Genomic DNA, 21,836 nt, shown 5'->3' on the forward strand with positions numbered 1-21,836 from the left:
ACTCCTAGCGTTCTTTGCAATCTGCGTCGGCAGACTGACGCTTGCCACACTCTTCGCCACGCCTACTCAATCCGCAAGATTGGACTCGTGGGATTGTCATGTCTCAAACTGAGCAGATCCAGTACCCGTGCACTCACTCATCGCGGTTATGGAGCCCGGCTCAATTGCATCCGCCGTATTCTCCGGGCTTAACGCCCTAGTGGTTGTCATCAAACACTCGGCACACTTTGCTGCCGTGCCAGAAGAGGTGACGCAACTGCAGATCAACGTGCGCCTCGCCGACGATTCTGTTGGCACGGCGCGCCGTCTGCGGCGCCTCAACGCGAGCGTCCTCGATGACCACTTGAAATCCGACGTCGACCGCGCCGTTTCCGCCGTAGAGGAGATCCTGGGCTTGGTGAGGGAGACGGTGGAGGCATGCCGTAAGGACCTGGAGATCAAGAAAACGGTGGGCTGGGGTAACAGAGCAGCATGGCTCGTTTGGCGCAAAGAGGACTTCGTGGGCAAGTTGAGCACATTGACAAACGCGCTGGCCGTGCTGAACCGGGATGTGGGGCGTATGGAATTGTGCGCAAGGTTGAGTGCCGTGACTGACAGCATTGTCGTACCGCCGGGTCGACGTGTTCAGCGTACCGACGAGGACGAGAACGGGGATGTCAAGCCAGTGATGTTCCCCAGAAGACCAACCATGCGGAGAGCTCGATCCCGGAGACAAGCAGATGACGGCGACTCGGCGAGCATCGTCTCGTTCAACGATTGTGCAACTCTGGTCACCGAGACCTCGTCATCACCCGCGAGCACGCAGAATGCCGTTGAGGGCATCGGCACCAGCGGCAGCCTGCTGGTCCCAGTCCTATACCAGGCCCACAGCGCGCCCAGCCAGATCAGCCTCGCCCCGTCGTCGGACATGGCAGACATCCAAGCGGTAGACGAAGCTGAAGCACACAATAGCACATTCTCCAGACTCGAGGCGCGGACAGGTGACGGCGCCACGACCGAGGCTTACGTCCTCCATAGCAACCTCGGTCTAAACACGCCACACTCTGGCAATCGTCCTCTCTCGACGTCTCACTCCGCTTCTCCCAGCACTTCTCGCGATCCGGGCCCACACAGTGGAAGTAGCCGCCGGCCAAGGTCGAACCTCATCTAACGCACCTTTACGAGTCGAAGGGCAGCAATTGAGCGTATGTCTGTCTACGTCAGCGCAAGAATTTTGCCCTGAATCTCCGGAAGCTTTCAGTGGCAATTGGGGGACGGCGAACCAGACCTACGGCAAGAAGCTCCTTCCCCCCCCCCCGTGTTTGGCCTCAAAAGACTGTACGTCTATCTGCTACTGAGCCGTTTTCCGGCCTGCAGATGAGCCTGGCAGTCTGTGGAGGCCATTACGGATGTATGAATTGGGGAAGAAGAGCCAGGATTGAGCGCTCACCTGTAGGTTTGAGCTTGGCTTTGCATCTATATATATATCACCATATATAACCATATATGTATATGTATGTGCACCCTAGGCATGCGATGTGGTATATACAAGTCTCGAGAGTTACAGCACTACCACTCTCGCATTCTACGCCGCGCCGCCAGGTCGCCCTGAAGTGGCGTTGGAAATGGGGATCTAGAGCGTGGGCGGATGGCGGGTGGAGCGTGAAGGTCTGACCTGAGACGTGGGAGAGGTGTGGGTGTGTGGGTGAGTGTGGTACCAATACATCTATTTTGGGCTCGAAGGGGGCAATTAGCGCTGGAGGCATACATGATATACAGTAGGCGGGCAGCCACTACTCTCAGGCAGGGAGGGTTTCGGGCGGGCGCAGCAAAAATGTACCACCGAGGTAGTAGCCGAAACGGAGCTTATGACGAGGGTTGTGGGACGACTTTTGTGATGTATGATACTTTCATGCTACTATTTTGCAGGAAGGTTGCGTGCCTGCAATGCCTTATTATATTGCAGGCCGCCAATACCCCCGGTTTTTGTTACGAGCGGGTGTTACAAAATCGGTCTTCGATCTGGCTCAGGCAGGTAAGTACGTACGTAGCCCGGGGAAACTACACGCCTTCTAGGACTTGTCAGTGTCGGCAAACTTGTGGTTCCAGAACCCGCGGGCGTGGTGCTGCGCGCCCGTCTCAGTGATCTGCTCGAGCTCCTTGGGCGTGAGGTCGAAGGTGAAGACGCGAAGGTAGTCGCTGAGACGCTGCTCTTTGCTGCTGGTGGTGACGGCGACGACGCCCTGGTCGATGATCCAGCGCAGCAAGATCTCGCCCTCGGTGACGGCGTACTTTTTGGCCAAGCTTACGAGGAGCGGGTCTAACGGGCCGCCCTTGAATTTGGTGAGCGGCAGGAGGGGTCCGTAAGCGGCCACTTTGATGTCTTTGCTCTTGTGGAAGTCCAGCAGGTTGCCGTGCTGTAGGTAAGGATGCAGCTCGATCTGGTTGATGGCTGGCCTGACTTTGGCGGTCTTGAGAATGGCGTCGAGGTCGGGACGCAGAAAGTTGGAAACGCCAATCGACTTGGCCTTGCCGGCCGCTACGACCTCTTCCATCTGAGCCCACTTTTGCTGGAGCTCGGCCTCTTTGCCGTTGGCGAAGAAAGGTTCGTGGAGCAGGTACAGATCAACGTATTTAAGTCCGAGTTTCTTGAGACTGGCGTCGATGGCTCCAGGGATGTCTTGGATGTTGTCGGTGACTAGAAGACGTCAGTAACCAAGCGTTGGCATTAGAAAGGGTCGGTATCAACGATGCTATCGCAGAAGCGACGAAAGAACCATCTATGCTCCGATTCAATCCTATGAGGGGGTACTGACCCTTAGTCGTCACGAAAAGCTTTTCACGTGGCACCTTTGATTTGGAAATGGCCTCCCCAAGCTCGGACTCCGTTCCGTAGGTCTCGGCACCATCCAGATGAGTGTAGCCAACTTTGATGGCAGTCTGGATGGCTTCTACGAGAGCCTTGTCCTTGCTCGTGTCCCCCTTCTTCTTGTACCACGCCGTGCCCGTTCCATACCCGATTTGAGGAATCTGTGCACAGGCGTCAGTCGGTGCTGGCTCAGTCGGACTATTACATGGTAGAAGTAACGGCTCGATATCGCCATATGACGTGCCTGTTGCACCGTCGGAGGGTGAGGACTAACCTTGTTGCCATCTGGCAGTGTAAGATCGGGGATGTTTAGCTCCAGTTTGGCCATGATGAGATCACAGAACCTCAGCTAAAGGCAGAGTAAAGGCAAGGAGAGTAGAAGACGTCTTGCGAGACCGGAAGGAAATTCGACTGCCGGAAAAGGATATGTTGAAGCTGAACTACGGCGGTGAATTAGCCTTGGTAGGAGTTCGCCGCGTAATCGGCGCGGGAGGTCGACGTGGGGTTCGTCTGGCGTCATCGTTTCCAGCCGTAGCACCCTGTTACGGCCCGAGACCCTATCTTGTCGCTCAATTCGGTGCATAGGAAGCTCATGGGAAGACTTTCAGAGCAATGGGTGGTTGTAGACATTTGCCGAAAGGCATCCAGTCGCCTTGCGAGCGCAAAGCGACAATTGGTGGTCGCCTTACTTGCCGCCTCGCTTGCCATGCCTAGTCCAGCTGAGTCAGAAATCAACAGCATCCGCCCCGCGGTCCACCTTTGGCTGCATCGCCGACGGTCAGGTTGACTGCTTGAGGTTGCTTCGCATCTCGACCACCCGCCGCGCCAAATTTCTTCACGCCACTGCGACGGTCGGCCAAATCGTATCTGCCAGCCTCAATGTTCTGATAAATTCGTTCTGCCACCTCAAGGAATGCCTTCTCGACATTCTCACCGCTTTTAGCGCTTGTCTCGATGTACTTCAGCACGCCTTCCCGGCGACACCACTCCTCAGCCTCCTCCTTGGTGACCTGGCGCTTGTTGCCGCCCTCGATATCGGTACTCTGACTGGCCAGATCGAGTTTGTTTCCAACCAGGACAACCACGATATTGTTATCTGCAATTTGCCGAAGATCGTTGAGCCATGCTGTGGCCGACTCGAAGCTCTTTCGGCGAGAAAGATCGAAGACCAGGAGTGCCCCAGATGCGCCACGGAAGTAGCTTCGCGTTATTGACTTATACGTCTCTTGCCCCGCGGTGTCCCACAGACTGAGCTTCATTTTCTTTTGCTGGCCATTGCTGTTTTCCGCAAGCTCCGCGGCGGTGGCTGTGTTTCCTTTTTCCAGAGCCTTGTTCGCCGGAGGTCCCACAGGGACAATGCGTGAACCGAACTCGACCCCAATAGTCACATCGTGCGTCGCTGAAAATCGGTTCTCGCAAAGTCGCACTGTCAGTGAGGATTTACCGCATCCACTGTCTCCGATAGCAACCAGCTTGGCGATATAGTCCCAGGGATTCCTCGGGGGCTCGGTAGTTCTGACGGGCATCGACTCGGTCGAAGAAGGTCGAGCAGTACAAAGAAGGTGGCTGCAAACGCCACTGGAAACAAGGCAGTGCAAATTGTTGTACAGGTAGAAGGTGAATGAATATGCACTGTCAATCGCGATACGAGAACATTGTACACACGGTTGTGAAGCGCGCTTTGCTTTAGTGACCGTTGGATTGGGGCAGATCATTCGTCATACCAGGCTGATAATCAGCCTTGCGGCCTAGCTGATGACTCTGGCGGCGATAGCCCGAATAGACTCGTGCTCTCTTGCTGCCTACAACCTACCACTTGCTGACCACAATCTTGCTCTCTTTGTATCTACTCACAGAAATCTGTAAGCGCCTATCATTACGTTTCTTGCCGTTGTAGCGGCAGAAACGCAGCGTGAACAGCAGTCCCGCTTATCATACACTGACGCGGACCTCCGACTGACTCCGCTCCACGGCGACATCTGCCCTCGGGCAGCATGTTCTCTGAATGTAAGCCGTCCCATACTCGATGCAACCAGTGCCTTACGATAGCATAGATGCTTCTCGCTTCTTGGCGCAGTCTCAATCACGTATCGCTTTTGCGCCGACCAACGACCGAAGAGACGCAACTCGAGACAACCGTGGACGTCAACAGAACCCTTCCGGCTGGAGGTTGGGCGGCTCCCGCGTCAATCCATCTCGCCATCACAATCCGTACCAGTCTACCACCTCTCAGGCCTCAGGCTTCCCTTTCGGCTCTCGACTCAACCCGCAACCAGCCCCACTCTTCTATAGTACTACCGACGAGTTCCGCGAAGAGAACGACGAAGAAGAGCATGAGCGCGAAATCGCAGACTTCTACGCGCTCCAGCGATCCAGGCGGCAACTGGGAGAAAGTGGCCTCAAGGAGTCGTCCGAGGCGGATGAGCGAAATGGCTCAAGCATAGGAGACAGCGGTCACAGCGCGGACAGCGACCGCGGCTTTCGCCGTAAGGGCGGAATCCGAAGCTCATGGCGAGGTGACCTCTCGCGGAGCCATGCGAAGCGACCAGCCGTTGAAGATGTCGCCGAATCGAACGAATCATTTGCGGGCGGTGCGAGCCAGTTGGGCATATCCAACCCCATGGTCGATGTTGGTCTGGAGGACACGCTTCGACGCAGCGAGTTTGACGACGATGAACCTCCTGATGATCTGATGGAGAATCCACCTTCTGTTCAAATGCCGAGAAAGGACGCATATTCAGGGTCTGAGCAAGGGTACGAGTCTGATGAACAAGGATACGACACGGGCCACGAACGGTTGTTAGGGAGGAGTCCAGGTGTCTACCCCGAAGGCGACTCTGTGCCAGAGATCGTTCCGTCCCACGAAGGCGCTGCTCCACAACATGATGCGTTCTGGGGCCATCTATACCTCCTAGCGTTGGCCGGCATGTTCGCGACCTGGTTTCTTTATTGGCTGCAGACGGATCCAGGAGATGCGCGGGGAGACACTGTGTACAACACGTTACACGGATCCTTTGGTCTCCTATCGGCCTATACAGTCGTGTCTATCTTCGTTGCCCTACTCTGGCTTGCAGCACTCCGCGCCTATGTCCGATATCTGGTCTATGCAGTCATCCTTGTACTGCCGATCATCCTCTACTCCTTTTCACTCTATCCCTTTATCGCCAGTTACACCAGGGTTCCCGAGGGTGGCGGTACTCAGAATGTTCTCATGCGCTGGGGCTCATTTGTGCCATTTGTCATGGCTACGCTTTGGATCCTCGCAGTCCTTCGCAGTCGGCTGGCCATGCAGAAGGCGATTTCGATTCTCGAGTTCGCGACCCGGATTCTGGCCGCCAATCCAGCGTTGGTCATTGTTGGATTTGCTACCCTAAGTTCAATTATTGGCTTTACTTGGATGTGGCTGGCCATGTTCACTCGTGTCTTTCTACGCGGACATCCACCCGATCGAGGAATGGTTCTTAGATTTGTCATCGACACATCGACCTGGTGGGTTGGCACGTATTTCATCCTGGTCTACCTCTGGACCATCGCCGTTATCTTCGGTCTCCAGCGCACCATCACTTCGGCAACAGTATCTCAATGGTACTTCCACCGGCTCGCTGTTCCAGCGCCAACGTCGCAAACGATTGTGCAGGCCGCGCTACGGCATTCGGCTACAACTTTGTTTGGCACCATCGGGCTATACACGGGTCTCAGTCTCGTGGTTCGCCTGCCCTTGCTAATACTTCCACGCCGGTTAACAATGCTTCTGAGTCTAGCGATGTATTCGCTCATCCCGAGCCCGATTGCTGTGCTCATAAACCCGCTCACCCTCACATACTCAGCTATCCATTCGCAGCCGCTGCGGGTCAGTGCCCGAGGCTTGTCGCAAATGCACTTCCTGGTGCCAAACGATGTAAGCACGTCGCTTCATCCAAATACCTTCAGGAAGCAAGGTCGAGACGGGTGGTCGAATGACAACACGCCACTTCTACCCTATCGTCTTGCTAAATTAATTCTACACTCTACCCGCTTTATGATGTCGTTTGCGCTTGGCTTTGGCGGCTGGGTCACCACAAGCCGAGCCTTGAAGATTCAGAACGAGCAGGGCGTCCGAGGCAGTCTATACGCGTATGTTGTTGGCCTTGTCGCCGGCGCCATCGGATGGGGTATTCTGGGAGCAATGGAGGGCGTCCTGGCTTGCATTGTGGATGCAGTGGTAGTTTGCTGGGGAAGTGAGGTCGGCAGCAGCGGGACTGGTGAGGCGCGGTATTGCAGAGAGGCAGGATTTCTCTTCTCTGAAGATGCTGATACTGGCCCGGGGCGAGTGAGTCTTGCATGATGCCGGCCACGAGACATAGTCATGCTGAATAACAGCTTCTCATACGAATGACTGATGTTGATTCCACATGTCAATTGTTGGCATGTGCTTGAACCCCTATTCGCGGTTGCGAGCCAAGTGGAGCGGGGAATCAGCTGCCGCGGCCGCCCCTGCATCGCGGCCTTCCACCACGTCGCCAAAAATACACCTCAGCACACGTGTCGCTCCTGCGATACCATCTCTTCCTCCACGACAGCAAGCCTTTGCAGGTCGATATGCGAGGGAGGTCGACATTGTAATATTCTTCCCTTCAACCGTGTCCTTGATCTGGTACTCTTTATTTCCCCACCTCTCCTTGATAATCCCCTTGCGAACTTTATTCACCACGACCAGCGACGTGGCCTTAAACCCCTTCCTGCAAGGAGCCGCATACCTGGGCTCGATTGTCAGCTCGGCATCAACATTTGATTCTTTCATCAACACGACCTCTTCCGTCCACCTCGCCCCCGAAACCTGCAACGTGCATCCTCCTACAATCATGGCCGCCGTCAACGGTGGTTACACCACCGGTGCCAGTAGAGATGAAGCTGAGCTCCACCGGAGAAACGTTGCTTCCTATGAGAAGACAAATGGTGGTCACGTCGTGAAGCTGGAAGCGGACGATACCAAGAAGCTCCAAAAGGTATACTGTATACTCGCCGTCGCCTGAGCGTTGCCTAGCTAACACCTTGCAACAGCCTCAAGCGGGGTTCCTCCAGATTCTTGATGAGTATGAATATATCATTGCGCCCGTAATTTTCACAGCATTTGCACTCTTCACACGATTATGGAAGATCGGCTTGTCAAATATTGTGACCTGGGATGAGGCTCAGTATGTGGAATCACGCCTACCTGCAAGATTATGCTAACAAGCCCAGTTTCGGCAAGTTTGGCTCCCACTACCTAAAACGAGACTTCTACTTCGATGTCCACCCTCCGCTCGGAAAGATGCTGGTCGGCCTGTCTGGCTATCTGGCCGGCTATAACGGTTCGTTCGAGTTCAAGTCCGGCGAGACCTATCCTGAAGAAGTCAACTACACCTTCATGCGTATCTTCAATGCGATGTTTGGTGTGGTGACTATTCCTCTCGCCTATTTCGCCGCTCGTGATCTCAATTTCCGACGCGAAACAGTCTGGCTCATCACGTTGATGGTCCTTTGCGAAAACTCTTACGCCACAATCTCGCGCTTCATCCTGCTTGACTCGATGCTTCTCTGTTTCACCTTCACCACGGTCCTCTGCTGGGCAAGATTCCACAAACTGCGGAACCAGAGCTGGACTGTTGAGTGGTTCGTGTGGCTCTTCCTGAGCGGCATCAGCATTGGCTGTGTGTGCAGTGTGAAATGGGTCGGACTATTTGCAACTGCTCTTGTCGGCTTGTACACCGCAGAGGATCTGTGGAACAAGTTCGGAGACCTGAAGATGCCGAAGACTGAACTGGCCAGTCACGTCGTCGTCCGAGTCATCGGCCTGATCGTGATACCAATGATGGTGTACATGTTCTCGTTTTATCTTCACTTCACTATTCTCAATACCTCTGGGCCGGGCGATGCGCAGATGTCGTCGCTCTTCCAGGCGAATCTCAAAGGCACAGAAGTTGGCAGAGACGCTCCTCTGGAAATTGCTCTTGGTTCCAAGATCACTCTTAAGAATATGGGCTATGGTGGTGGCCTCCTGCACTCTCACGTCCAGACCTACCCTGAGGGCAGCAAGCAGCAACAGGTCACGTGTTACCACCACAAAGATGCCAACAACGACTGGTTCTTCTATCCCAATCGCAGTCGACCTGCGTACGATGCTGAAGCGCCCCTCGAGTTCATTGGCGACAAGGACATCGTCCGGTTGATTCACGCTCAGACTGGCCGTAATCTGCATTCTCACACCGTTAGCGCTCCTGTTACCAAGGGCGACTACGAAGTCTCGTCCTATGGCAACATGACAGTCGGAGATGAGAAGGATCACTGGAAGATCGAGGTCGTTAAAGATGCTGCATCATCGGATCGGTCTCGCATTCGCACCTTGACAACGTCCTTCCGACTCAAGCACGCTGTCTTGGGGTGTTACCTTCGCGCCGGTAACGTTAATCTCCCCCAATGGGGTTTCAAGCAAATCGAAACGACTTGTGTCAAGCAGAATCATCCTCGCGATGTGTACACTCACTGGAATGTCGAGTCCCACATCAACGAGCGACGTAAGTTCCCAACCTGGCAAAGTCTACAAGAGAAGAGATCCAGCCGCTGACTAATGCTGTATAGTTCCTCCGGGCGATGCCAAGGCGTATCGCTCTCCCTTTTTCACCGATTTCATTCACCTGAACGTAGCTATGATGACCTCCAACAACGCCCTGGTCCCTGATCCAGACAAGCAAGACGATTTGGCCTCTCAGTTTTGGCAGTGGCCAATCCTCCATGTCGGTCTCCGCATGTGCTCCTGGGACGACAAGATCACCAAGTACTTCCTGCTGGGCAACCCTTTGGTATACTGGGGTTCGACTGCCTCGTTGGGGGTACTCGGCCTGATCGTCGCGTGGTATCTGGTGCGTTGGCAACGCGGCTACGTTGAGCTCACTCAAGGTGACATTGACCACATCCACTATGCGGGCATATACCCAGTGATTGGGTGGGTGTTCCACTATTTACCTTTTGTGATCATGGCACGTGTCACTTATGTGCATCACTACTACCCAGCCCTGTACTTTGCTATCCTCACGGCGGGATTCTGTGTGGATTGGGTCACTCGTCCACTCAACAAGAGGTTGCGTTGGGGGGTGTACTCGGTGCTCTTCGCGGCAGTCATTGGTTTGTTTGTGCTCTTCAGCCCAGTTGTGTTCGGCATGCAGGGTAGCAACCGACAGTATGGATATCTTCGGTGGTTCGAGAAATGGAGGATCTCCGATGCCTGAGACGCTGCGAAGGTTTGAAGGAGACGTTGGGGAAGGAAGTTGGAGGAGGGGAAGCGCATCATGGGGAAACGGGCGCAGGAGAAGCCGCGGTCAAGACGCATCTAGGGAGTCATTGGCCGTTCTGCGGGACTCTTTGAGGCGAAAGCTGTTGGCGGAGACCTGGGTCGAGGCGTGAGTAAGCCAGCCAAGAGTCCGGGGGCGCCACTCACAGCGCCGATAACCGAGTTTGCCAAGCAGATCTGACGTGGCGCCGTCAGACTTGGTCCTGCTGACGAGAGGAATCACACGACCAGGTCGCTGTTCATGCACTATCGAGTATCCGGTTCCTCTTACGTGCTCGTACAGCCCAGGAGCTGCCGTGTCCAGGTGCATAAGCGCAGCCTTGGTAAAGGAACGAAACGGCGATGGTCCAAAGACCGGCGCACGAGAATTCTCCCTTCACAGGCAATGGTTTCTCTATCTTACTACAGTACCGTAAACCACCAGCATGCCCATATTTCTCCGCTCCCCGTCCGAGATAGATCCGTGCTTTCTTCCCTGCGGACAGGGAATGGGGAAAAAATGGAAAAAAGGGCAATGATCATCCGGCTTTACTTTGGTTTTTGGCTTGTCTCGTCTTGTCAACAACGTCAAGGAAATGCAATGGCCACCCCCTGAAGCCGTGGAAGGAGGAAAACATATCCGTTGACCACTTATTGGCGTACATTATACGAACGTGTTAAACACGTGAAAAATGAATACGGGACGGGCGAGAGCGGACGAAAGCAAAAGTTTCTCGGGGTTCGGGGGAGAGCGAAGTTGTGAGCTGTAGACACGAAGGTTTCCAGTGAGGGAGAGTAGGAAATGCATCTGCGCTATTATCCTTACCATTATGAAGACTGTGGTTGGTTGGCTCGATGATGAGCATGCAAGCGCCCCTGCAGGGCTGCAGGATCGAATACGACCTGCTGAATGCGGGTGGGACGGGCTATTGCCTATGAAAGGCGTTTTCGGGCGCCGGCGCGTTGTCTGCTCCCATTCCAGAAAACCGAGTCTGCCCTCAATGCAAGGTTGTTCAGGCAAAAGGGGGCGATGGATGAAATTCCCGGCCGGTGGAGCGTGGCGCGTTCGAAAGAAGCATGAGGTTATCCATAGGTAGCTTTTGACAGGCCTCGTAAAGCGGTACTCCGTACAGAGTCGTTACCGGAACGGAGATTTTCGTGCTAAAGAATGGCTTGCGTGCCAAGGAAGGTTGAACCGGGGAGAAAAGCCATTTTACCCTTACCCTGTCTCGCATGCTTCTGCTATGATTCATACGGCGGTTTCGAAGCAGGGATTATCTGCATGCATTAATGGTTGATGGTGACACTTTGCGGTCCCTGGAGGCCAGGCTGGTCCAGATAGTGTCCAGGCTTTGCACGGCCGATAAAGAGAAGCGCACGTTGATCTCCGGTCAGGTGTCGATGCGAGTCGCACTGCACGTTCGGCCCGCTCGCGCGACCAAAGGCCAAGGAACTACCACGTGTTCTGGACGCCGGACCGTTCAATTTACCTCCATACCCCTGACAGGGACAGCGCAACGGGCGGCCCTGGGGTGTGTTGGGCCGAGAAAAAGCCTCATTCCAACGTCCCGGGTTCTTTGTACAGCCCGTCCAGGTGCAGAGGTGTTTGTTCTGTTGGGTGTATTTGAGAGTGGTGAATTTTTCTGGGCCAGCTCGGACGCTGACTTCGGAAGCTGACCGGGCGAGAAAAGGCGAGCATAGGGCTTGACAGTATGGTCCTTACGCGAGCAACTAGCCTTGGAAAGCCTAATGATCAGCATAAATCAGCATCGTCGACGCATGATTTGCGTGACCTGTCTGCTAGGGCGATCGGAAGCCGAAGCAGGCCAGGCGAAGGTGCGAGTCGATAGGTTGGCAAACATAAAACTCAAGATCGACCGCCTCGGTGGTTCACAGGGCGGTGATGAATTCCGTGGAAAGTAAAAAGGTAGTTAGTAGAAATTACGCCGCGTTAGAGAGATGGGTGCTCTCCGTTAGTCGGCTGTTGCACAGGATCAGTTGCTGATAGTTTGAAACTTCTTGCAACCGGAGCTAAAGCTAGAATGTCAGCGGTAAGAAAACACAGCGCGTCTTGGGTTGCAACGAGCAGATATTTGGGATTTCTCCAACGACCAAACTTCTGATATGTCTTGGCACGGTTTTTGTGGACGCACCCTGGCCACAAGAGCCGCAAAGTTTGGTAATGCCTGCAAAAGCTTCCCGATTGTCTGTGAGGCGGCATGTACGATGATGGCATGATGTCATGCAGGGTCGGGAGATGTGCCATAAGCGATGACCGAGCGAGCACCGGAAGCGTACTATTCTCGTTGCACGGCCCCGTTGCTGCGAGTTGGGGAGTGGTTCTGATGTATGAACAGCTGGGTATGGATGGCCTTATGCTATATGACTGCGCTGCGGCGCACAGCTCGTCGCAAGAGCCAATACTGCGGTACGGGACCACTGAAGCTAAGCACACGTCCGTGAGCCAACAAAGGAGCTTCCAATGTTGTCGAGTTCGATCGGTCGGATGGCTGCATCAGAAAGGTGCGAGTCGCAAACAAGGCTTCGTACTGTGCCTTTCGCGGTTGGTTAGGCGTCACGGCGATAAGGCAGGGCTGCGGGTGGACGGGTTTTGCTCGTTCTGGCACCGGTCATTTGGAGACAAAAACTCTCAACCTTTGACACAGTCCTCTCATCGCAGGCGCGATTATCCTTGATTGCCTTTCACAATCCTGGAGGCAGGCAACCCATATAGAGTTGCTCGTTGGTGTTGGGACCGCCAGGGAGCGGTACCCCTATAAGAAATGGGTGTACTCGAAGCTCGGCGATGAGGCAAGCACAACGAGGCGTGCGAATCGCACTGGACTTGGCGCAATAAGGGCCTTGGCAGTCGCGGATCCTACGGCTGCCCGGCTGGCGGTGGCAGCCTTGCCGGGGACTGACGGACATAGACCAATCAACATTCACTGTCCACAACCTAGACTCCGGACAGCACGGGTGATCATTCCTCAACTTGAGGCTGATCAGGTGTGCCATACCCATATGTCCCTTGGAAGTGGGCTGCTGTGAAACGCTAAGACTCGTCACGAGGAGGCTTCATTCCACGCAGCTGTATGACATGTCCAGCGTCAGGCGATTGCTGCGTTCTTGTCAGCAATCTCCGTACGTCGATGCCACGGGGTGAAGCAGCCTGGCTCATTCTAGAAGGAGCGGTCAACATTTCCTCGTCGTGACGCGCTACGGGCTTCTAGAACAGGCCGTTTGCGGCCAGAAAGAAGGGGCAGAACGAGGCCAGACCCAGAGTGCTGGGTTTGCCAAGTACCAAGACTTTCGCCTGATGCCTGCCAGAGTATGCAATATGCACGTAAACGGTACCAATAGACGCATCTCGCTGAACTAGGTCGATCTTCGCTGCTCGGGAGCCCGGGATCATCGTTGAGGTGGGGTCTGCCTCGATAATCTGCGTCACAATCGACTACTACTCCGTACACTCCAGAGGCTGGACTCCCATGCTTAATTGGTGTGGCCCTGTGACTACCACCCCCCTTGACTTCGGTTCTCGGGCTGTTGTCACGCCCAGAGTCAAAGCAGCCTCACGGTTGCTCGTTGCTCGTTGCTGGTGGCTCGTTGCTCAAGCTCAACGACGCAGTGCATCGATGATAGCATGTGCCGTATCGGGCAGAAGGAATCTCGGACAACTGCCTGTCTCTGCCATTGCCGGCTCATGCCGTGGACACCGCCCACAGCATCCCGTGCGTCGCGCCATCTACTGTATGCGCAGGCCCCAACAGCTGCACAACCGGATAGATAATCACATTACGGTCCAGCGGCTTGGCCAGCGTGGCGCTAACGGACTCTAGCGCGCCCACTGGCTGAGCATTGACCTTCCCCGTCATCTGTGTGGTGCCATCGGGGTTAAGGACCAATCCTAACCTCGTTGGGACTATACAAGACGGGCAAATGGCAGCGCAAAGCAGGCTCACAAGAGTCGACGTAGATCATATCGATTTTTGGTACATTACTGACTGCGTGAGTTCATCGGATACCAATTGTGCAGGTATTCTGAATCAACGAGCAGCCTGAGGGTCGGGCAGCACTAGTTCGGTGCACACGAGGTCTTGACAAAGTCAAACCCGCTCAGCCTTTTCGACGATTCAGCGCCACCACGCCCATTGGACAACCAGCCTCTGTGGCGACCTGCTGTTCTCTTCAGCCCGTATTCGACACTGCGAAAGGAAGATACCCACCTTCCACCGTTTGGCCAACATGACACTGCATCATGGGTCTGCCCGTTGGCTAGCCATGTGGATGAGTAGGGGTCGATCGGGGACGGGGCCCGTCTGTATTCGGCACCAAATAACTCCGCCCTGCTGCCAAGCGAAGCAGTGCGTAGGCATCCTTCCCTACACAACACGCCCCTTGACTGCCACCAAAAGTCTATTCGCGCCTATGGTCACCATATTCATATCCTGTCTACACACGACTTGTCTGGCCCCAGGGGACTTTACCATAGCGCCTCACCTAGATTAACCTTTGCACGGCTGGAGAACTGACCCCGGTTCATCGGCTGTACTCCAACACAGATTCATCGATGGGATAGTAGCTGAGTTGCACTTGACGGTGTATTTCCTGAATCAGTAAGCCAGGTAGCCGGGAGCTTTCCACAGGCGATAGACGCCTTGCCTCTATAACGACTCCGTCCTCCATCGACGTGATCTGCTAGATATGCGGATACCGTCAGCCCGGAGCAGATCGCACTCTCGACAAATTTGCGATATATTAGCGCCCCGACATTCCACTCTTCATCATCCACCCTCTGTTGATATATCGGCCAAGTCTTCCCCAGACGCTCATCCGAACACACCGTCTTCGTTTTTGTTCCACCCGACACTAGACACCGACACGGCTCTGTTCGAACGTGCTTCTACCACTCCTGTCCATAGCCTTATGGCAATCAAGCTCTCCTCTTTTGTTACTTACTCAACTTGAGCTAGGTGGCCCAAAGCATATCAGTTTTGACTCTGGGGAATCGACGCACCCCTTCGGCGCCGCTCATCTTGACAATAACGAAGAAACCCAAAAGTTGGAAGACGTCGACATCAGCCACCGAGCCACCGAGCCACTGAGCCACAGCACTAGCCACAGGCCTGCCAAGTGTCAAATTGAGCAGCCAAGTGGGCGATCACCCTTCTTACTTTTAGGTAAAGCTTCGCGCGACTAGGTGCCCTAACCGACGCCTGAAGCTCGCCCCCGACCACCCCTAATGCTTGCCATTTGCTCGCCCAGTCAAACGTCAATGGCGGGGCCCGGGATGCCCAACCGCCACTACTGGCAACTCACTTCTTCCCACCCGACCCCTCCACACACTCAGTCGTGGCCTGCTGGCTATGATGAACTGCACCACGCTCCCCCTCCCCCTCAATCTCCCTATGACCACTACGACCACCATCTCAACGGGTCGCTCGCCTACCGTCCGCGCGCCGATGAATATCCCTACTCTGGCATACATCATTCCATGACCTCACCACCACATGCTATGCCCTCGACCCCGGCCACGGGCCCTTCTTCGGGCCACCCCGATTATCCCGAAGATGCCAGTTTTGAGCCGAATGGCGACGGCCGGGTCGAAATGGCCCAGGACGACGTCGATGCCATCATCCGCAACAAACGAAAGGTCCGCGATCCCAAGGCCTGCTATGCATGCCATCGCCGCAAGGTCAAGTGCAACCGCGAGTTGCCATGTGATAGTTGTGTGAAGAGAGACCATCCAGAACTGTGCAGCTACGAGAGACCCACCAAGAAGCGCAGGATTGCCATGACGACTCAGTTCCCAAGAGATGGCAGTGAAGGCACCGACGTCAAGGACCTCGGTCTGCAAAGTGGTCCTAATGTCACAGTGCCCAAGGAACAGTGGGAGCGGGTCAATAGGGAACTTCAAAGACTCAGAGAGCAGCTGAGTACTGGTGCTACTCAGGCCGATGCCGACGCCGAAGCAGGGGCCAAGGATGGTACGATTGAGGACGGTCCTGCTGCCGCTGACGAGGGAGAAGGCATTCATGCACCCAGCAATCAGATGGGTACCATGCACCTTGGCTCACGCTCTGTCCTGGCCTATATGATGGGATTGGGACGAGATCAATCAACACAGGACTCCGCAGTGTCGTTATTGAATGACAACATCCTGCCAAAGCTGGGACTCGACAACGACAGTGTCACCTACCCATTTGTGGATCTCTGGAGCACCGACAACAGCATCAAAGACATTGATGGTCTGTGCAGTGCAATCCCTAGTGATGAACTGTGCAAGCAGTATGTTTCTGGCATCCCCTTCCCGCCCAGTTCCGCTGACCAGACTCAGATTCTTCGCCACGTATCGTGATGTTGCTTGCACAATGTACCCTGTCGTCCCCGAGTGCGATACCTTCGAAGCCACTCTCAACTACATGCTCGCTAATCGAGCCAAAGCTGCCCGCGAAGCAACTCCCCTCGACCCGAACAGTCCTATGGGGATCTCTTTGGGCTACCTCGCCCTGGTCTTCGCGGTGCTGGTTTCTGGTGCGCAGTGCTCAAGTATCAGTTCCAAAGAGCGAGAGCTCACGTCGCAGGTCTATATTTGCTGCTCGTACCAAGCCCTTCGCATGGGTAACTTCCTCACCCACCCTAGCCTCGAGACCATTCAAGCTCTGCTGGTCATCACCAACGTCTTGTCCTACAACATGAATCCGGGTGTCGCATATATCTTTCTTGGTCTTGTGGTTCGCATGGCTTTCTCAATGGGCCTGCAAATCAACCAAAGCGGCTTCTCGGACCATGAGAACTGGCTTCGCCGCAGGACTTGGTGGGCCATCGCTTGGCAGGATTCTCATTTCTGTGTCAGCTACGACCGTCCGAGTGCTTCCTGCTTGTGCAGTCCGGATATCCCGTATTCCCCCGGGAGTGCACCCGACGACCGCAACTACGCCGAGACGATGTACAACGTTATTCGACTTACCCAAGAGCTTGTTCGCGAGAGAACTTTGAAGCCAAATAAACGCACTAGCTGGGTCCAGATCCAGCGGTATCGTGATGAAGTCATTGAAATTATTTCAGATGCTACGCCTCACTTGCGTGAACGCACGGCGTGTGGGAATGACACTTGCAAACATATCGAGCGTCTTGCCCTGAAGCTCCATACTTCATACATGATAGGCGAGCTCTGCCGGCCTGCTCTCAAGGAAGGGGGCGATGAAACCACACCCACCACAACACCTGCTGGATCACCAGGTTCTCAAGGTCAACGTCGTAAAGGTTCTCGTCCAGCGTCCAGGTCGCCTCCTGTCGATCCCGATCTGCCTCAACGGCTCCGACAAGATTGCCTGCGTGGTCTCGAGGGAACCATCACGGCCTACGTAGAACTTTCAGAGCTCAGCCAGTTTGCCGCACGCTCCTGGATTGCGGTCCAACGCGTCATCTCTGCCGCCTTCCTCCTCGGTACGCTGCCTGAAGCCAACCAAGAGCCTCGCATCATCAACGTCCTTCGCGAGTTGGAGAAGAGTATCGCCGCCCGCATAAGCGAGGACCCGGGATTCGACGGTCTCCGTGCTGCCAATTCGTCGTCGGCAGAACCAGCGCCAGAGTTGGAGAGTATCTGGGCGCGCAGCGTGACTAAGAGCTTGCACGCGCTGCAAAACCTGAACGCCGCCCTCGCAAGCCACAAAGCCCAATCAGCAAAGGTCGGTCAGGCGGCTATGGGCGTGAGAGGCATGTACATGGACGGTGAAAGCATGCGCATGGCCACGGACGCCGGCGCGACCATGCCAAGATCTCGCCCACATATGCAACCCTCGTTCACCCCGTCAAGATCAGGCATAGCCACGCAGGGCATCAAGCAGGAGGCCTACTCACCCACCGTGGGTGCTGCAATCATGATGCCCCATACCATAGGATCAACGAGCGTGGGAAATAATACGAACGGAGCATGGGATTACGGACGATTAGGGGAGCGCGCTCAAGGGTATATTCAGCGGCCTGTCTGGCAGTAACCGAGGCTACGGATTGGAAAATAACGACCCTGACGACTATGATGCGACGAGATTGCATATTTGCATCAAAGCATACATACACCATGGCAAGGAGTTTTGACATGCACTTTTGTTTCGTCACCAGAGATACCATGGGAAAGGATGTTTGATTCAAAATTCTATTAGCTGCAAGCGTGGGCTCAATCACCGATGTTTGTCCCTTGTCTGGTGGCAAGGGAGAAACGATGAGGGCCTGCGAATGAGATGGGGAAAGGAAAGAGGGAATGACATAAAAGCAAGATGGAGAGATACCAAATTCACGAAAATGCAGCCGCCCATTCCAGTTTCGCCTACAACCTCAGCCTTGACAAGATCTTGCTGACTTTCCAAGATGTGCGTATATGTGCTATGTGGGTGTACACTCTGTATAGAGCGCATGTATGAGTCGAGACTTCGACTCTGAAAGTAGATATACATCACACAAAAGTCTACCACTATTACTACACACACGTATTAGTTCCTCGCTAGTTTGGTGCTATCACTCACTGAAGTGGCTTTGACAACTCTCCACACATTCCGTCAGGTTTAACGAGATTATCTGCGCGCCTTCCCCCGAGACCCGATCAGGGTAACTCCAGAAAGGGAAGGGGGTAAGGAGGGACTGGGAGCAAGGGGAGGGGAGCGAAGAAGACAGGAGAGAACAGGAGCAAGGGGAGCGCCACACACAGGTCGGGACAGCAGGACGTATGGACGGCATATATTCGGCTATGGTACTGATATCTCAATCGCTACACCTCCACCGTTTGCCGGGAAGACGACTGTTGACTATCTGGCCTCCGTTCCAAGCGCTTCTCTCGCTCAGCAAGATGTGACATACCTTCTGTCAGTGAACGCCCTCGTCTCTCACCGACATCAACCAAAACGCCTCATGCTCCCCGTCCTCATTCCGCTTTCCCTTTCTGGACAACGGAATGAAAAATCAGAACTCCGTAATGAACTGGTCAAACGCCGTCCAGTCCAATCCACCAGCGCCTGTTCCCAAAGCCAAGCGGTCAAATACATCTCCGCCTGCTCCATTCCCACCAACGAATTGTCCTTGTGGAGCTTGCTGAGCTTCTTGCCCTTGAGGCACAAACAAGCCAGCAGCGGCAGCAGTCTGTGAGACCCCGCCTGCCGCTTGGCCCTGCAGCAGTTGACCTTGTTGCGTCATGTTTGACTGTGCCGTACTTGGGAAGAGGCCCAGAAGCATGGGGCTGTCGGTGAAATTGCCGTTTGCCCAATTGCTGTAAGGACCGGAAGTATGGGGATAGGGTCTCACGCCAATACCGGTGCCAGTATCACCGCCGCCAGAGCTGGTGCTGCGCTCCTGGCTCAGCGCGCTGGATGGCGCTGGTGAGGGGAAGATGCCGAAGAGATTCTGGGTATTTGGTGGACGGGTGTCAGGTTGGGTAGAAGAAGGTGGTGGCATGGAAGCGCCCACAGGGAAGCCATTTAGGGAATAAGGCGGAGCCGGTTGATAGGCTGGTATCGCCTGGGATTGTGGCGGTGAGGACGTCACCGCTGGATTCGTGAGGCGCGGATCCATGGGAGTGTCGCGGCCGTACCGCGACAGAAGCGTTGCAAGGGCTGAAGCAACACGAAGGGCGCCACGGGATTTGGGCGATAGGTCGAGGCAGATGGTGCGCGCATTTTCGAGGGTTGTAAGAATTTCTTCGCGATTGATGGTCGAGTTGGAACCTTTGCGAGACGAAGCAGGTGAGTTTGGGGCGAGAGTGATGAAAGCCATACTGAGAGTCATGCTGGCTAGAAGGAAGTCGTTCACCACGGTGGCAGAGAGCATCCAGGCTTTGCCCTCCATCAACTTCCCGGGGCGGAGCTCTGTGATGAGATCTCCGAAGCTGACGATAATGCTGTTGGCGGCGTTGATGCAAGTCTCGCGACTGCTTGAGTTAGAGTCGCCCATGCGCCGGCGATGGAGAATGATGAGAGTTTTATGATACAAGAAGTCGATGGTCAACCGGAACATTCGCAGCGCATCAGGGTCATTGAGCGAAAGAGCGATAGGTTTCGTCCTGAAGATCGGAGGCATTTGTGAACGACGAGCTTGGAGTAGAGATTCGAAATGCTCGATGCTTGCATCATCGTTGGCAGTGGTTTGGACGTTATGGGCATTAGTGTAGATCTCAGCAAAGAGCGTCATGAAGTGGTTCTTGAGGAGGAAGGAATTGACAGGCGATAGCTCGGTATCAGGACGTGAGGGTGGCAATTCAGTCATGCTCTCGTTCAGGTCGTTATCGAGGAGATTACGCGGTGGACCTATGTCGGTAGCATTAAGCTGGATGGAAGAGGGCACACCAAACTGGCAGGCGATCTGACAGTCGAAATGCCGAATCATGACCCATAATCGACGGCGCATCTCGGCTTCAAAGCTGGTAACCAGAATGCCAGGTTCTCGGTGCAATCCACTTTGAAATGCTAACCGAACAACGATTGATATCAGGAGCGACACTTCTCGGGAAGGGTCAAGGTAGCGCATGTATTGTGACTGAGCCAGCATAAGTAGTGCCGGGATGAGGTAGGGTCTTGGCTTGGTGTAGCCACCCAGAGAAAGACATTGAGAGCAGGCATTGATCCAGTTTTCGTGCTGTGCAACGTCTGCTTCATCACCTTGAACTGCCGTGATGTGTGCTGATAATGAGAGTATCGCAAACAAAAGGGCTACCCAGATCGGATCGACAGTATCGGGTGTTGCACTCCAGAACTCTTCGTACTCATCCAAGAACTTGCCACTGTGGATGACAGGAATGACCATGTACGAAGACCCGAAGTACGTGTTGAGTCGATTGCTGACATCAGCCTTGTTTTGAGGAAGATACTGTCGCAAGATTGTACTCAGGGATGAGGCGGGCGAGGCTCCAAGCAGAATCGGCTTCTCCTCGGAAGTGATGACACCATCTCCAGCTTCAGACAAGCCGTCTTCGTAGCCTTCCATGGTCGAGCGCAGTTGCTTGAACAAAGAACTCCAGTGAGGTAGCATGGACGAATCAAAGGCATCTGGCGAGATCTCATCCTGGTCTGTGGCGGTAGGAGTGAGCTGCGAAACTCCAAAGCCGTAGCCTTGATCCTTAGCATTGCGATTGTGGTTAGCCTGGTCGCCCTGGAGGTATCGCTTGAAAAGGGATTCTAGTTGGCCTAGTTGCTCGAGCTGTCTAGCACGGGAAGCTGCTGCTCTGGCGCTGCGACTGGCCGCCTGCGCGCCGGCTCTCTCCACAGGTTCGGCATATAAGCAAAGGTGAGCCTCGCCACGCTTTACACATAGTGAGCATGGTTTCTCGCGGCTGCATTTGGAACGTCTTTCGCGACATGGCATGCAAACCACAGGTCTTCGGTTTCGTCGTTTGACTTCTCGCTGGGCGGGTTGTGATTGAGCCTGGGGTTGCGGCGCGTTGCTCGGCGCGGCGAACTGTGGAGCCGATGCATCGGTGGCCTGTTGTTGTGGGTTCGGATCGAACTCCGGTAGCTGATTTTCGGCCATCGCTACCCACACAGAGTTATAGACACTGTGATGTCTCCAATGCTGTGAGGATTGATGACCGACAGAGTCGCAATAGCTCTTCCGACGCGTTGTGAGGAACGGACGGATAACACGTCGAAGGATGTAAGAGCTTATGTCCGAAAATTGCAGCAACTGTGACGAGAAGAAGGCGCCTCCGCTAACACACGC

General features: G+C 54.6%; 7 protein-coding genes across 7 annotated transcripts; 4 read left to right on the top strand and 3 right to left on the bottom strand.

Annotated features, from left to right (window-relative positions):
- Window positions 1-148: 148 nt before the first annotated feature.
- HMPREF1541_08616 (uncharacterized protein) lies at window positions 149-1,150 on the top strand (the record flags this gene model as incomplete). The annotated part of the gene is made up of 1 exon (XM_008722935.1): window positions 149-1,150. One exon carries the CDS (start codon window positions 149-151, stop codon window positions 1,148-1,150), a length of 1,002 nt encoding a protein of 333 aa, XP_008721157.1.
- A 901-nt stretch (window positions 1,151-2,051) lies between these two features.
- On the bottom strand, window positions 2,052-3,176 carry HMPREF1541_08617 (uncharacterized protein; the record flags this gene model as incomplete). The annotated part of the gene is made up of 3 exons (XM_008722936.1): window positions 2,052-2,677; window positions 2,796-3,009; window positions 3,123-3,176. 3 exons carry the CDS (start codon window positions 3,174-3,176, stop codon window positions 2,052-2,054), a joined length of 894 nt encoding a protein of 297 aa, XP_008721158.1.
- Window positions 3,177-3,579: 403 nt separating this feature from the next.
- On the bottom strand, window positions 3,580-4,374 carry HMPREF1541_08618 (uncharacterized protein; the record flags this gene model as incomplete). The annotated part of the gene is made up of 1 exon (XM_008722937.1): window positions 3,580-4,374. The coding sequence occupies one exon, from the start codon at window positions 4,372-4,374 to the stop codon at window positions 3,580-3,582; it is 795 nt and encodes a 264-aa protein (XP_008721159.1).
- A 500-nt stretch (window positions 4,375-4,874) lies between these two features.
- On the top strand, window positions 4,875-7,172 carry HMPREF1541_08619 (uncharacterized protein; the record flags this gene model as incomplete). Its single annotated transcript, XM_008722938.1, has 1 exon — window positions 4,875-7,172. The coding sequence occupies one exon, from the start codon at window positions 4,875-4,877 to the stop codon at window positions 7,170-7,172; it is 2,298 nt and encodes a 765-aa protein (XP_008721160.1).
- A 517-nt stretch (window positions 7,173-7,689) lies between these two features.
- On the top strand, window positions 7,690-10,092 carry HMPREF1541_08620 (uncharacterized protein; the record flags this gene model as incomplete). The annotated part of the gene is made up of 4 exons (XM_008722939.1): window positions 7,690-7,833; window positions 7,889-8,022; window positions 8,069-9,381; window positions 9,446-10,092. The coding sequence occupies 4 exons, from the start codon at window positions 7,690-7,692 to the stop codon at window positions 10,090-10,092; spliced, it is 2,238 nt and encodes a 745-aa protein (XP_008721161.1).
- Window positions 10,093-15,648: 5,556 nt separating this feature from the next.
- HMPREF1541_08621 (uncharacterized protein) lies at window positions 15,649-18,133 on the top strand (the record flags this gene model as incomplete). The annotated part of the gene is made up of 2 exons (XM_008722940.1): window positions 15,649-16,421; window positions 16,471-18,133. 2 exons carry the CDS (start codon window positions 15,649-15,651, stop codon window positions 18,131-18,133), a joined length of 2,436 nt encoding a protein of 811 aa, XP_008721162.1.
- A 958-nt stretch (window positions 18,134-19,091) lies between these two features.
- Window positions 19,092-21,647, bottom strand: HMPREF1541_08622 (uncharacterized protein; the record flags this gene model as incomplete). The annotated part of the gene is made up of 1 exon (XM_008722941.1): window positions 19,092-21,647. The coding sequence occupies one exon, from the start codon at window positions 21,645-21,647 to the stop codon at window positions 19,092-19,094; it is 2,556 nt and encodes an 851-aa protein (XP_008721163.1).
- Between the last annotated feature and the right edge of the window lie 189 nt (window positions 21,648-21,836).

Source organism: Cyphellophora europaea (genome assembly GCF_000365145.1).
Source record: "Cyphellophora europaea CBS 101466 unplaced genomic scaffold supercont1.9, whole genome shotgun sequence".
Lineage (NCBI taxonomy): Eukaryota > Fungi > Ascomycota > Eurotiomycetes > Chaetothyriales > Cyphellophoraceae > Cyphellophora > Cyphellophora europaea.